The sequence below is a fragment of the Zosterops lateralis genome (assembly GCF_965231275.1).
Source record: "Zosterops lateralis genome assembly, chromosome: 1".
Taxonomy (NCBI): domain Eukaryota; kingdom Metazoa; phylum Chordata; class Aves; order Passeriformes; family Zosteropidae; genus Zosterops; species Zosterops lateralis.
Window position 1 is genome coordinate 68,504,421 of NC_139762.1, and position 14,820 is coordinate 68,519,240.

General features: G+C 46.9%; 1 protein-coding gene across 1 annotated transcript; it reads left to right on the plus strand.

Annotated features, from left to right (window-relative positions):
* The first annotated feature begins 1,035 nt into the window (after positions 1–1,035).
* LOC310907834 (tubulin beta-2 chain) lies at positions 1,036–3,670 on the plus strand. Its single transcript, XM_083858324.1, has 4 exons — positions 1,036–1,191; positions 1,685–1,793; positions 2,060–2,170; positions 2,378–3,670. The coding sequence occupies exons 1-4, from the start codon at positions 1,135–1,137 to the stop codon at positions 3,436–3,438; spliced, it is 1,338 nt and encodes a 445-aa protein (XP_083714450.1). The 5' UTR covers positions 1,036–1,134; the 3' UTR covers positions 3,439–3,670.
* The last annotated feature ends 11,150 nt before the right edge of the window (positions 3,671–14,820 follow it).

Genomic DNA, 14,820 nt, shown 5'->3' on the forward strand with positions numbered 1-14,820 from the left:
CCGGGCACGGCGGGAACCCTGCCCTCCCCGCCACCTCCTCCTCCTCCGTGCCCTGCCCTGCCCTGCCGCCGCTGTAATGCCCGCCGTGACACACGGGGCTGCTCCAAAATACAGCGGGGGACCAGAAATCGTCTCTGGGAGACACATGTTCAACCCTCTCCTGCTCCTCCCTCCCCTTTCCTTTCTTCATCCCTCAGCATCTGTAAATCCGCAACCAAGCGACGGAGAGCAGGACCCGCTCGCTGCAGAGCTGAGGGAACCCCTCCCCTCGAGCCCCCGGCCCTGAGCAGCGGCACCCGCTATTGTCTGGTGCCTGTGGCCGGGCGGGGACAGCGCTTGGCCGGAGAGCGGCCCCTGGCTCGGCTCTGGTCACCAAATCCGACCTTTTTAGGCACAGAAAGAGAAGCTGAGAGCTCGGCACCGAGGGGAGCCGCTGGAGGGCAGGGCTGGCGGCCAGGGTCACCGCACAGCCCACCCGCGCCGTGCCGGGGACAGATAGACCCGGTGCGGGCAGACGGGCGGCACCCACGGGCGCCCGGTGATGCCGGCGGGTGCGCGGGGCCCCCACGGGGGCGGGAGCCTCCCGCCGGCACCGTGTGAACGGAGACACCGGCGGGGGGCGGGGGCGGCCGCGGGGTTCCCCCTCCCACCCCCCCCCGACGGCAACGCCCGCCGCTGCGGCAGGGGAGGCTGCGCTGCACGGGGAACAAAAGGCTGCGGCGGCGGCAGCCGCGGGAGGGCGAAGGGTGGGACGGCGGCCGCAGGGAGGTTCCGCGGTTCGCACGTGGGCGGCCCGGCTCGGCTCGGCCGCCCCATCGCGGCTCCGGGCGCCTTTGTCCCGCTGTCAGCGCCGAGCCGGGCGCGCCCCGACCGCTCCCGCCGGCCCCGCCCCGGGCCACGCCCACCGCGCCCCGCCCCGCCCCTCACAGGCCACAATGCCGCGGCTCCGCCCCGCCCCCGCGCGCTCATTGGCTCCGCGCCGTTCCCGCATGACGTCACCGGCGGGGCGGGGCGCGGCGGCCTATTTAAGGGGCGGTGAGGGGCGCGGCCGCCGCAGCAGCGAGAGCGGGAGCGGGCGGAGCAGGCGGCCAAGGCGGCAGGAGCAGCGGGGCGGCACCCTCGGACACCGGCACCATGCGTGAGATCGTGCACATCCAGGCCGGGCAATGCGGCAACCAGATCGGCGCCAAGGTACGGACCGGAGAGCCCCTCGTCCGCCCGGGGCTCCGCGCGTGGGGCGGTGCCCGATCTGCCGGGCTCCGCGTGTCCCGGGGAGAGCCGTGCCGGGAGTGAGGGAGGGACCCCGCCTTCCCGCTGTGGAGCACGGCTGGGCTCGCCCGTCCCTCGAAGGGTCCGCGCGGGGCGGTTCCCGGCTGTTCCATCTCAGGGGGAAGCGCGGTGGGGCTTCTACGGCACGGCGTGGGGAAGAAGAGTAGGGCGGGGGCATCAGCCGCTGTCCATCATCCCCCGGCGGGCTGCAGGGGTCCCGGCGGGCGGGGAAAGGGGCACCGCGGCGGTGCCACACCCCTCCCGTCGGTGGGGGCTGTGCGGGGCGCGGTAGCGGCTCCGTCTGGCCGGGGGGCCGCGCCCACGCGCCGCGAATCCCCGCCCGCCACGTGGCGGGGATTTGGGCAGGGGGCGAGAGAGGGGCGTGGCGGCACTGACCACCCCTCGGTCCCCTCAGTTCTGGGAGGTCATCAGCGACGAGCACGGCATCGACCCCACGGGCAGCTATCACGGAGACAGCGACCTGCAGCTGGAGAGGATCAACGTCTACTACAATGAAGCCACCGGTAACGCCCCTCTATAATGAGCTTCCCGGGGGAGGGGGCATAGGCTGTGCAGGCAGGGGTCCCCCAGACCTCCCTGCATTGGGTGACGCCCCAGTATAGCTTAAATGGCTGCTTTGTTTTCCCATCCCTGCATCTTTCCAAATTCCCACACCCTCCGTGCCCTCAGCAGCAAACAGTGGGGAAGCGGAAGGGAGCACAGCAGGGCTCCTGTGACACCAGCTGCCGACTGCCGGGGGCTGTAACGCTGCTGCCGGTTCCTCCCACAGGTAACAAGTATGTCCCTCGTGCCATCCTGGTGGACCTGGAACCCGGCACCATGGACTCCGTGCGCTCCGGCCCCTTTGGACAGATCTTCCGTCCCGACAACTTTGTCTTTGGTGAGTGATGGCGGGATGGAGGAGCTCCCAGAGTAGGAACTCCACATGCAGAAAAGACTCGGAGTGAGCACAGAAGTGACCCTGGGGACCCTGAGTCCCCATGGCAGAGTGGGGATGGAAGAGAGGGGAGGAGCCCGTAGGGAAGGGGCATCATCGTGTGTGTTTGTCCCTGGGGCGCTAACGGGGCATGTGGCTTGTGGTCTGTAGGTCAGAGCGGGGCCGGCAACAACTGGGCCAAGGGGCATTACACGGAAGGCGCCGAGCTGGTGGACTCCGTGCTGGACGTGGTGAGGAAGGAGTCAGAGAGCTGCGACTGCCTCCAGGGCTTCCAGCTGACCCACTCTCTGGGCGGAGGCACGGGCTCCGGCATGGGCACCCTCCTGATCAGCAAGATCCGGGAGGAGTACCCCGACCGCATCATGAACACCTTCAGCGTCATGCCCTCGCCCAAGGTGTCGGACACGGTGGTGGAGCCCTACAACGCCACCCTCTCTGTGCACCAGCTGGTGGAGAACACGGACGAGACCTACTGCATCGACAATGAGGCCCTGTATGACATTTGCTTCCGCACCCTGAAGCTGACCACCCCCACCTACGGGGACCTCAACCACCTGGTGTCGGCCACCATGAGCGGCGTGACCACCTGCCTTCGCTTCCCCGGCCAGCTGAACGCCGACCTGCGCAAGCTGGCCGTCAACATGGTGCCTTTCCCGCGGCTGCACTTCTTCATGCCGGGCTTTGCCCCGCTGACCAGCCGCGGCAGCCAGCAGTACCGCGCCCTGACGGTGCCCGAGCTGACGCAGCAGATGTTCGACTCCAAGAACATGATGGCCGCCTGCGACCCCCGCCACGGCCGCTACCTGACCGTGGCCGCCATCTTCCGGGGCCGCATGTCCATGAAGGAGGTGGACGAGCAGATGCTCAACGTGCAGAACAAGAACAGCAGCTACTTTGTGGAGTGGATCCCCAACAACGTCAAGACGGCCGTCTGCGACATCCCCCCGCGCGGCCTCAAGATGTCGGCCACCTTCATCGGCAACAGCACGGCCATCCAGGAGCTCTTCAAGAGGATCTCGGAGCAGTTCACGGCCATGTTCCGCCGCAAGGCTTTCTTGCACTGGTACACCGGCGAGGGCATGGATGAGATGGAGTTCACCGAGGCCGAGAGCAACATGAACGACCTGGTCTCCGAATACCAGCAATACCAGGATGCCACTGCTGATGAGCAGGGAGAGTTTGAAGAGGAAGGAGAGGAGGATGAGGCGTAAAGTTGAGATGGGTAGGAGTTAAGTATAGTCTGAGCAGGCAAGTATTCATTGAGAGAAGGAATCTGTGCAGTTGTGCTGAAGCATGCATTTTTTAATTTGGTGCTCTCCACTGTTGCTTCTGTCAGCAGTTTTGTATCCTTGACTGTCCAATGTAACAGTAGTTGCAAAATACTTCAGAGTCTTCTGTTGAAATGGTTAACTTCTCAAACATAAAGGCTTTTTGTGTCCTAAACTGTCTCCTCTACTTTATTTCTCTTTAGATTAAGCAAGTAATTTTTGTGTAGCTTTCTGTAACTTCACTTCTCCATTTATTCCTGAATCCCAGTGAAAGGTTAAGCTCAATAAAACAAGAATACTCAGGATGTGAATTTAGCAGCATGTGGAAACTAGTAGCTCTGCTAAAGATGCCAGGTAATATATGGAAACCTCTGTGTTTAAGAGCTTAGCTAATTGAGGTAAAAGCTGCTTTAGTTGATAAACACAAGACACTGCACTTGAATTGTGCAATTGTTCTTTATGGACATACATGGTAGAGAGGTCAAAGAGAAGGTATTGAATTCCACATTACAGGCTGTCAAAATTGATTTGCCAAGATAGCTGCAGGCTTCCCTACTGCCATTCAGCAGCTTATTTAACTTGTCCCAGGGACTATAGTACAAGCATATGGGTACTGAATGTGATTTGACTTGATGCTGAGCTTGCTTATCTTCCCTTCAACTCTCCTCTCTAAATGCAAAAATACCATGCAAAGAAGCCTAAGTCTGTACTAGCAGGCAACTTGAGAGCTCAGGTAAAAACCTGAGCATTTTCTCTTCAAGAATAAAACTTGTGTTTCCCAAAGATAGCCACTAACCTGTCTTTAACTGTAAAGGAATTGATTCTGCAGGACAGTCAGTTCCCTTTAGGAAATATGAGGTGATGGGCAGATTTCTAGGCTCAGGATGCTGTCCAGAGCATAACATACAATCTTAGTCACCTGTAGGTACCCTGACAATAGCTGTCTCTAAGTTACATGTTTACAGGGCAATTGTTTGCTCCTGGTCCCTGCAGGACATGAACCTCTACCCAGGCAGGGGAGAGCAGTGCAGCTGCACCCTGCTGTGCATCTTTGCAAAGGTAAGTGTCATTTCTTTACAGTGAGAGAGGGGGAATTGATGTTTCTATGTTCTTATAGGATGCAAGAACCCTGAATGAATCTATCATGTTGTTAACAGTAGTTAGAAAAGTTTCATAGATCCTAATCCTACAAAGCAAGAGTGAAATTCCTCATGGAGTTTAGCAGCTACCCAATAAGTAAGCTTAGTCCTTAGTTCATCCAAACCATTCAGGGGGAGTGGTCCTGCACTAAAAAAGTGTTGCTAAGAGAACTGCTACCAATGCTACAATTACTGCAGTCCTCACTGCTCTGAAAGAGCTGGTATTCATTCACATGTGTGCAGCCTCTATTGTGATCCCTTACTGAAATGCTTGCAAGGCATTACTGGAATAAAGAATTAAAAGGGAGCTGCTGTGCATAACTAATATCTTGGCTGTTTTGAGTCCTCTGCCTGTGGACACTGCTCTGAATGCACACTGTTCTCTGCTGATGAGCTGGTGTGTGTGGAACAACAGGCACTTGCTGAAGCATTTCTTTCATCTGTAGGTTTGGTTTCTGGTGTACAGAGGAGTGAGAAGCTCTTAACCTGCCTGGACTGTCAGTAAACAGATACAGCTGTATACCCACAACAGTACTTGTATTTCTTAACACTTGAGCAGTTCTAGGATTAAACATTAGACAAATTGAGGTTGTTTTACTGAGTTAATACATGCTGCCTCAGGCCCTCTGGGGAAATAACACTGTATCTGGTTGCCAGAGTAACCTTGCTTTGAAATTACCTTGCTGGGTTGCACTTGAAACTGTTGATCATATTGCTTTGAGGCAGCAAACGAATCTACACAGTTTCACTAAAAGAGTAGACCTTGGTCTTGATAGTAAAGATCTTCCTTTCAGCTGTGACACTGTAGCAGGTTTCACTAGTATTTAACATGTCTAGCATTTAATTCTTAGTGTAATTACACTCTGTCTCTAGCTAATCCTTAAATATAGCCACACAAGTGACACATTTCACTACAGCTCCCTTACTAGAAAGTAGGACACCATCCTACATATCTTGCTGTTGTTTGTATTCTGGCTTTTTTTTTTTTTTTTTTTTTTTTTTTTTTTAGGGGAAGAAAACCCAGAAATGGAAATACTCTAGAAAGAAATGTTTCATAAGTCTTACATGTCTTATTTGCCAGTCAAAACCATTAATATTTTTTTTTATTAATCCAGCCATCATTTCAGTAGGAGTTGAGAAATACAGAAAAAGGGGATACTGGAAGATTTGAAGGGAAGGTTCAAAGCTTGATAAGAACAGTAAGACAAATATAAGGGAGATTGAGTGTCATCCTGGGCCTGGGACTGCAGTACCTCTTTTTGTCCATCTTTGATCTTCTGCTGTATTTATTGCCCAGGAGACCTTTCAATATAAAAACTGGAGCTGACTGCTGTATGCCAAACAACAAAGAGGTGTCTTCACGGGTCTTTGTGGTTGCAGTTTTTCTGTTTCACAGAGAAAGCAGAACCACTGGAAGGATTTCAGATTAGGTTATCTGACTGCCTTAACCTCTCCTGAGTGTAGATTTATATTTGTGATGAACAATACATTTAGGGCTAAAGGTCTTGCATGAGGCATCCTGTTTGGAAGAAATGGGGGTAGATAATACAAATTTAGTGGCCTGCAGATTAAGCCACTTACAACGTCTGATTTGTGTTAAGATATAAGTTAATGATATAAAGCAATCTATTTTCATTTCAATAGATCAGTTGTGGCCTGAAGGGAAGCATTCTCCTCTGTTGACAATTAGAGCTGATGGTGTTAGGGAAGGGAACAATCCCTTTATTTATTTAAATCCCTTTGTTAGATGTGTAGCATTTTAAAGCATGTTAGTAGAGTGTCTTGACCAAGGCAAACAATCAGTACTTGACTGCTGTTAAGTGCAAGAGGGTAAAGATAAATAAGGTTGTAAAAACAATGAGGCAGCAAGCAAGTTTAATTTAAATAGAAATTATATGAATTGTGGCAGCACTGGGATGCCCTCTCTCCTAATTTCTCTTCTCTGATTATTTCTCAAACCTCAGTCTAAACCATTGTAGCAACAGTGTTGTGGAAATATAATCCAGTATGTGGTCTGATATTTCAAAACTCCTAATGGGTTTGTAAGCTTACATCTGTTTTCCAACAGATGTTGTCCAGCCTTTCAAGTGGGTGCAATAGTGGTTCTCCTCTTCCCAAGATACATGAAATGCCTGTATAAATCAGAAATGGGGTTGCATTCAGCATACAATGATCCTGGTGATGTGATATCTAAAAATTAAACCTGAGCTCCATCCTGTTGACAGGTGTATCCTTCCAGAAGGTATGAGGTGAAGAACAGTGTAAACCAATAGGCTTTATAACCTGAAGAAAGAAGAGTCCAGATGTTTGGGTCTCCTGTCCAGTGAATTCCCTGCAAAAATAGGACAAACCTCTCATCTGTGCAGGGAAATTTGCTCAGGGATGATGATATCATGTGCTGCATAGCTCAAAAGTGTGGTGCTAGTAGGGTTTTCTCTGTATGCAAATTCTATGTGCTTAAAGAAACCATGATGGACTGACAAAGTCCTTATGGGATGGCGCTGCAATGCCCTACTGCAGAACACAGCTCTGGTGCCCAGAGCAACTCTGGCAAAATGGTGCAAGAGGGACAAGTTTTCTTGCCTCACTTGAAAAAGTTGGGGCCTCTAACAATACCCCCTGCATTAGAAAGAGTTCTCCTCTTGTTTCCTTTGTCCTTTGACCTTCCTGTAATCCCCATGGCCAAGTTATGTGTAAGATCAGGATGAAATCCAGTAATGGCTTTCAGTAGGGCAAGTTTCATGGTTGTTCCACTGAAACCACTTTGAAAACACCCTCGTCTCTCCCACCCAAAATAACTGAACCCAACCCCCACATCTCATTTTTTAATTACTCTTTTTATTAAGAAGGGCTGTTAATCTACACTAGATTCTGCCTCACAGTGGGAGGTGCTTTAACTGCTTTCTGTTTAATGAAGCCTAATATTTTTGTTTGCTACAGCTCTGAGGAGGTAAAATCTTCTCTGGAGAAATCATGTGACTATCCCCTATTATTATACACAACTTTTCTCCCAAAGGATGTTATTCTACTTTTCCTCTCCACATTAAAGCATAATGAACAAATCCTTTTAGGAACTGTTAGAAATGGTAGCCTGCACATGAGTTATAGGTAACATTATTCCTCCAAGCCTGTTCATTGTAGGGAAGGCACTGTTTTCATTTACAAATAATCCCCTTCTCAATCTTCCCATTTGTTTTTTCAGCTGCTTCTACATTTCCACAGAACAAAGCCTGTGACACTTTTGATGCTTCATATGTGCCTGGGGTAATCTGAGTAAGGTTATTTCCCTCCTGCCCCCTTTTCTTCAGCTAAAAATAAACCTCTACAGAGAAGGAGCTGATTTTGTATGTGACTTAAATATACATATATGTATGGAAGAATTTTTCACCATTCAATCTAAAATCCATTCATACTAAGCACTTGCCTTTTTGATAGTTCAGCAATCACTTGTTCTTGTTTGTTTATTATTTAGTAAAATGGGAAAGAGCAGACAATTTTTCTCAGATACTCCCATTTAAATGGGTCTTATCTTTAGCTTGCCTACAAGAAAATTCAAAATGGAAGCATTTGGTCACAGGAAAGTGCCTCAGGACATGATGCATTTTGGAAAGAGACATTTCTTGGCCCTGAGTCCCCTGGACACTTGTCCAGCTGGAGCCCTGTGAGCACTGGAAACAGAGGCAGAGGGAGGGTGTGGGGGATGCTGTGAAAGCCTGCCCATCCCCAGACATTCTGCCAGCAAAAGACACAGTGCAAATGACAACTCCTCTCCCTGGGAACTTTAACTAGAAGTGAACTTTTCCCTGCTCATAGCTTCACTCCTATTCTAAGTATTTTATTTGTGAATCTGCCAGAAAGAAAAATTGTCTCTGAAGTGTGTATAAGAAGGCTCTCTATTTACAGTATCTAGGTAAAAAAGAAATCATTTAAGAGTAGGTCATTCCCTCCTCCCCACTCAAAGTCATTTTTCCCTTATGGGCAGAATTCCACTTGTAAGGGAAGAAATCAAGTTAGCTCTGTTAAATTCTTGTTTATTAACATTTGGTTCATGTAGTGCAGAGATTTTCCAACTGGTCTCAATTTATCCATATGTCATCCTTTATAATCAGGTTATTTTTCTTACTTGGCTTCCTTAGAAAGCTTAAGGCAGAGGGTTTTTTTTTTGGGGGGGGGGGGGGTTTGGGTTGTTTTGCTTTTTTTCGTTTCTGGCAGAAATGCCTCTATCATTGAGGGGAAAAAAAAAAAAAAGTTATTAATAGTTCAGTTTAAGCAGAATGTGAAAAAAACAACTCTTGCTCCAGAGGATGAAGTGGCTACCCTGGCAGAGGTTGTGTAGCTTATTCAGTAAAAGATTCTGTGTTGTTTTACAGTGAAAAATGTTTCCACACTTTCCATGAATGTCATAGAAAGATACTGCCTGCCTCCCTAGTGAATAATTAAACCGGGGTTTCTAGTAGAATTCAAATGGTCTCACAACAGCCTTTACAAACGCTTAATGAAATTCAAGCACTGACTTCTTACAGCATGCTTCTCTGCATCCAGCATAATGCTGGTCTCATAATTAATAAATTAATTGTGTGGCTGTTTTGTTGGGCTTTTTAAAAATTTCAGATAAGAAATTTCCAGCTCCACCCTAGCAGGCAGAGATTAGAGATTTTACTGCACTGAGAAAACTGCCATTTCCAGAGGCAGGGCTGATTCCAGCTGCCAGAAAGGATGGTCCTATTCCCTTTGCCCCACTTCAGGTGTTACCTCTGTGTTATTTCCTCTACCAGCTCCAGAGCATGTCTGACCCTTTCACCAGTCTTTTTCTCTACCTTAACTCCACAGTTAAGGACAGAAAATTGAGGGGGTGGAAGAAGGTTCTTCTTCAATTAGATGGTGTGCCAGAAGGAAAATTTGTGCAAAGAACGGAAACATGGGCAGATGGAAGCAGGAGAGAGCAAAACAAGGTATTTGGCTGATTCAGCCACCTAGTGCAACATCACCCTGAACTCTCCTGCAGAGAATCCAGGAAATTTGGAACAATGTACACTGAATCCCACAACAAACTGCCGCATCCCTTAGCAGACCTTACAGGATGTAGTTCAGTGTGTCCAGTGTCAGTTTGAGTTACAAGTAACTATCGGATTGCAAGAAAGCAAGGAGACTAAGGAACAAAAGAAACAGTAACTAGCAGATGAAAGTATCTATCTGTACCTTGTTCTGGATGACATGCAGGAAATTAACTGCCCTGGAAAACATGATAGCAGCATTTCATTTATATTGATGCTGGAATCTTAATCATCTTTTGACTGGAGGACCCAGTCTGTAAGGATATCAAATGTGTTTCATCTACTGAGCAATCTAAAAAGGTAGCTGCAGCCTGGATGGGGGCAGGAGCCATCTGGCTGCTACCCTATCACATCTGGTGTGCCAAGAGGAAATAATAAGAGGCTGCATTGTTTTGCTTTTCTTCTCAGTAAATCACTGCCTGATGATGATGACCACATTTCCCCCTTTTTGGAATCATTTTGTGACATGTGATTGTGTTTATTATGGTAACTTTGGAAGCCAGAGAAGTGAGATTCTGTTTGCTGCGTCCTGTAGAAGCACATTCACAGAAACGCATGACTCTCAGAGGTTATAATCTAAATTCACAAGAGGAACCATATGGTGCAGAAGAAACATTAGATTCATTGAGAAACAGCTCTCCCCCCTAAAGGTGGATGGGTTATTTTGGAATTGACAGTGTCCTAAATTGCTCTGTAAAGTGGTTTTCTCTCACACGTTTATCCTCTCTCCTCTTTTGTTCTTGGCTAAGCACACAGACCCTCAGGTATAATAAACACAAGTTCAGAGGGCTCTACAATGAAACTGCATTTGTTGATTCATAAAAATATCCTCAGCATTGTTGTATTTAATAGCTTCCAATGCCTACAGTGAGTTGTAATATAGAAATAAAAATAGATTCCCCTTTTAGGTATTCTATTACTAGCATTGAAATCTCTTTCAAAATTATTCTATCCTCTTGCTGGTAGAATATTCTTCTATCTTAATGCATAATGCAAATGATTAGGCATCATGTTCCAAAGGTGACCTCATACAGTCCTCATCAGGTGGGATCATCATAGTTACCAGGTAGAAGGTGAACAATAAGGTAATGAACAGAGCCTGCTCGTTTGAGTACCAACAGAAAGACTCAAAAAGCCATGTAGTCTCTGATATACATGCCTGAGCAACCCATAATATCACCCATCACAAATGACTGAGAATAAAGCTGTGGGCAGACATTTTGTGTGCTTAAGAAGCTTTCCTATTTGTACACTTGTGATTCTTTCTCAAACAATGGGAAATCACAGACAGACATGAAAATGTTGTGGGATCCCTGTTGCCTCCCTTTTGCATCCATCGCCAGGCTCCACTGTTGCCTTGGAAACTGGGTAGGCAGGGCTTGATGCAGGCAGGGAGGAGGCTGTGGCAGAGTTTCGGCTGCCGAGGGGCCCAGGGTGTTCCTGAGAACAGGTCCTGCCTTTGTATGAATGGGAGAATTGTGGCTTTCATTTGCAATTCTGACAATTTAGAATTTATAGAGCTATATTAAAAAAAAAATCCCCACCCAAACAATAGGGAACTCCCATATCTATTGAAGTATGCTTGATGGCTAAGATTTGTTAAAATGTTTACCACAATGAAAGGTTCTGAATTGACATTCAAGTAGTTCACATTTAGTTTGGTTCACTGTGTGTTCATGGATGTTCAGCATTGCTGAAGATGAAGGAACTTGTACACATAAACATGTACTTCCCTTGAAGTGTGATAAAACCTGGAGCTACATGCCCACCCTGAAAAAAAATGGGAATCTACAAAGAGACAAGTACTACAGTATCTAAGAATTAGTTTCCTAATAAAAACTCAGAATTCTTAGTGGAATAACTCTAAAGGAGGTCACTGTGTGGGAAGATGACATCTCAGGTGTACCCAGGTGTCTTCGAAAGAAGAATCATAATGCTTCAAGCCAGGCCTTTGTGGATTGCCAGGAATATTCTGGCACCCAAAAAGCTCTTCAGTGTCTGTGTGGATCCCTCAGAGACGCCAGAGATGCAGCTGTGTTGCAGTTCCATCAGTGGTTAGAAGAATGTAACTGCCTGCTGCTGCCCAAAAAAGTGGGTTATGTCTAGAGCAAGTACAAATGTATATGCATAAGTAGTGTGAACAATAACAAAGGCTGCCTGTGATTAAGTGTTGCTGAAATACGTCAAAGGAAAATACTGACAACAGCTGGGATATAAAGAACACAAACTCCTAAAGAATTTGGTGAGAAGATCTCAGTGCCAGCACAGTCCTGGATATTTTGTGATTGCAAAAGGCACATGGAATGGCACCACACTTAATTCCCTGTGTTGCAAAGCTTAAGCCAATCTGTGCTCATGACATTTCACAGCAGCTGAGGTTTCTGCATGAGGGAAGAAAATGAGCTACAGTTGATAAGAAAGTCAATTCACTGGAGCAAAGTGAGAGCCACTTTTGAAAATACAGCCAAAGCACTTTTTCAAGGTCACAGCAGCCAGGTTCCAGGCAAAGATACTTTAAAAAAAAAAAAAAAAAAAAAAAAAAAAAGATTCTTTAGCCACTAGTATTTCCTGCTGTTGATGGACAAAAAAAAAAAAAAAAAAAAAAAAAAAAAAAAAAAAAAAAAAAAAAAAAAAAAAAAGAGCGAAACTGGTGACATTATGCATTGATTTATATTGTGTTAAGCATAGCTAACCTGAGTATTATGTAAACAATTCTGATCATTCTGACTTTATTCTTGATAGTGGTAATGATTTGCCACATTAATTATTACCTCACCTTTTCAAAAATCTTCTTGTTTAGAAGGTGTTATAATTGCAATATAATGTTATAGTGTAGTGTGAAACGGAGATGAATAAACTGTCAGTCTGGTGTTGCTGATGACACACAGCCTCCCACTCCTTTCTTTCCCTTTCATACAACCACACAATTGTGGAGGTTGGACAGAACCTCTGGGATCATCTAGTCTAGTCCTTCACTTTGCCTGACTAGGCAAGCTAGAACAGATTAATCAGGATTGTCCCTCCTAGAATTTTGACTGTCTCTGAGACTGGACACACCACAATCTCTCTGGGCAACCTGTACCAGAGCAAAGTGTTTATGTTTGGTTTTTTATTATGTTCAGATTTCTGTATTTCAGTCTGTGTCCATTGCCTCTCCTGTCACTGCACACCTCTGAGAGGAGCCTGGCTCCATCTTTTTGCTGCTTCCCATCAAGTATTTATACACACTGATAAGAATCCCGAGCCTCCTCCAGGAAAATTGGTCCCAGCTTTCAAGACACTCCTTCTATGACAGATGCTCGACTTCCTTAACTGCCTTCATGGCCTTTCACTGGACTCACTCCAAAATGCCTATTATTCTCTCATACTGGAGAGTCCAGAATTGGATGTAAAACTCCAGACGTATCTCACTACATCTTATTCCCTTTGTTGACCTGTTGGTAACAACCTTCCTTAAACAAGGATGTTTCTGGACAACCCTTGCTGTTACGGCACACTGCTCACTCATGTTCAACTTAAATGTCCACCAGGATCTCCAGGTTATTTTTGGCCAAGCTCCTTTTCATCTGGATGGTCCCTGCCATGTACTGGTTCGGTGGGTTGTTCCTTTCCAGGTACAGGTCCTTGCACTTCCCTTTGCTAAACTGCATGAGGTTCCTGTCAGCCTGTTTCTCCAGCCTACTGAGGTCACTCTGGATTGGCAGCACAACCCCCTGGTGTGCCAGTCCCTCCTCCCAGTTCTGTATCATCTGCAGGCTTGCTGAGGGTGCACTCTCTTGCCATTTAACTCACTAATGGAGCAGTTAAACGGTGTTGGCCAAGGATCAGTCACTGGAGTACAGCACTTCCGTATTTCCTGTTGCTGATGTCAAGCCCTTCAGCTTGGCAGTTCAGCCAGTTTTCACTCCATCTCATTGTCCATTAATCTAGGCCATATCTCATCAATTGGCCTACAGGGATGTTACAGGAGGCAGTTCAAAAGCCTTCACAAAATAAAAAATGTTAACTATGCTGAGGTTGTTGATACTTGGCAATATTTTAGAGCTTGCATTACCATGCTGTCCCCTTGGTGCTTTAATGCTGGGCTTAAGATGAACTCTCTCCAGTTCCAGCACAAGGTACATTGTTTTGCATCCTCTTTACCAACCTATTCCTTGCTTCATTGTAGACTGTCATCACCCTTCCCTGGTGCTAGTGTACAGCTGTCCTCAACAAGGTGGCCAGATGGGTGGCAAAGCTACTTTCACTTCTGAAAAAAAATTAGAGCTGTAAATCAAGCACCATTTTACAATCAAGTTCAACAATTTCTGCACAATCCATTATAGACCCTGCTGAAATTTGTTTCAGATGTTCTCCTTGGCAGTAGTGCAGATACAGGTGTGTCTTGCAGCTAGTTCAACTATATTCTCCTTGTTGTCCTTGAACTGTCCCTCCTCCTGTGGTCATCCACCATGTACTTATCACAGTTTTTTCCAATGAGAGATCAAGCAGAGATGCTACTGGCAGGATTCAAAGTTTTCCAAAATGAGATGTGTGGCAGGTGTCTAGTAACACAGAACATAACTTCATTTGCAGAAAAGAAACATATCCCATTCCTGTGTGTGTTAAACTGCTATCACTGCTGGATAACTCCCAGAAAAAGCCATTCTTTAGCAGCAGCATAAAATCTCATGCTGTCGCCTTGATCTTTTTCAGCCTTCTGACATTTGCATTTTTGTAGTAGAGTTTCTCACAGATTTTTTGAAAACAAAGTGATGTTTTCATTCCTCTCTTGAGGAGGGACAATTAATAGACTTCTAATTTGACCAGTGTAGTTAGAGAGGTGTCAACCTCATCCTCCAATCCGTAGTCCTTGTCCAAAATCTATATAAATGGAAGTAAAAAAAAAAAATAAACTTCCCTCTTTTTGCCCTGATGACTTAACTGCATGTGTGCCGTTCATTTCATGTCCTATAGCAACATCATGCCAGCCCTCTGTGCTCCTGAAATTAGAGTCTCATGTATACACATTTAGCAGCACTATCTAAAACAGAGTTTCGTGTTTGAAAGTAGCTGTAGGCTTCAACATCACCATCCAATCTCTGCTTGTTTCAGGTGCCCGAGCTATGGAAAAATTATGCTTGTGCTTCAAA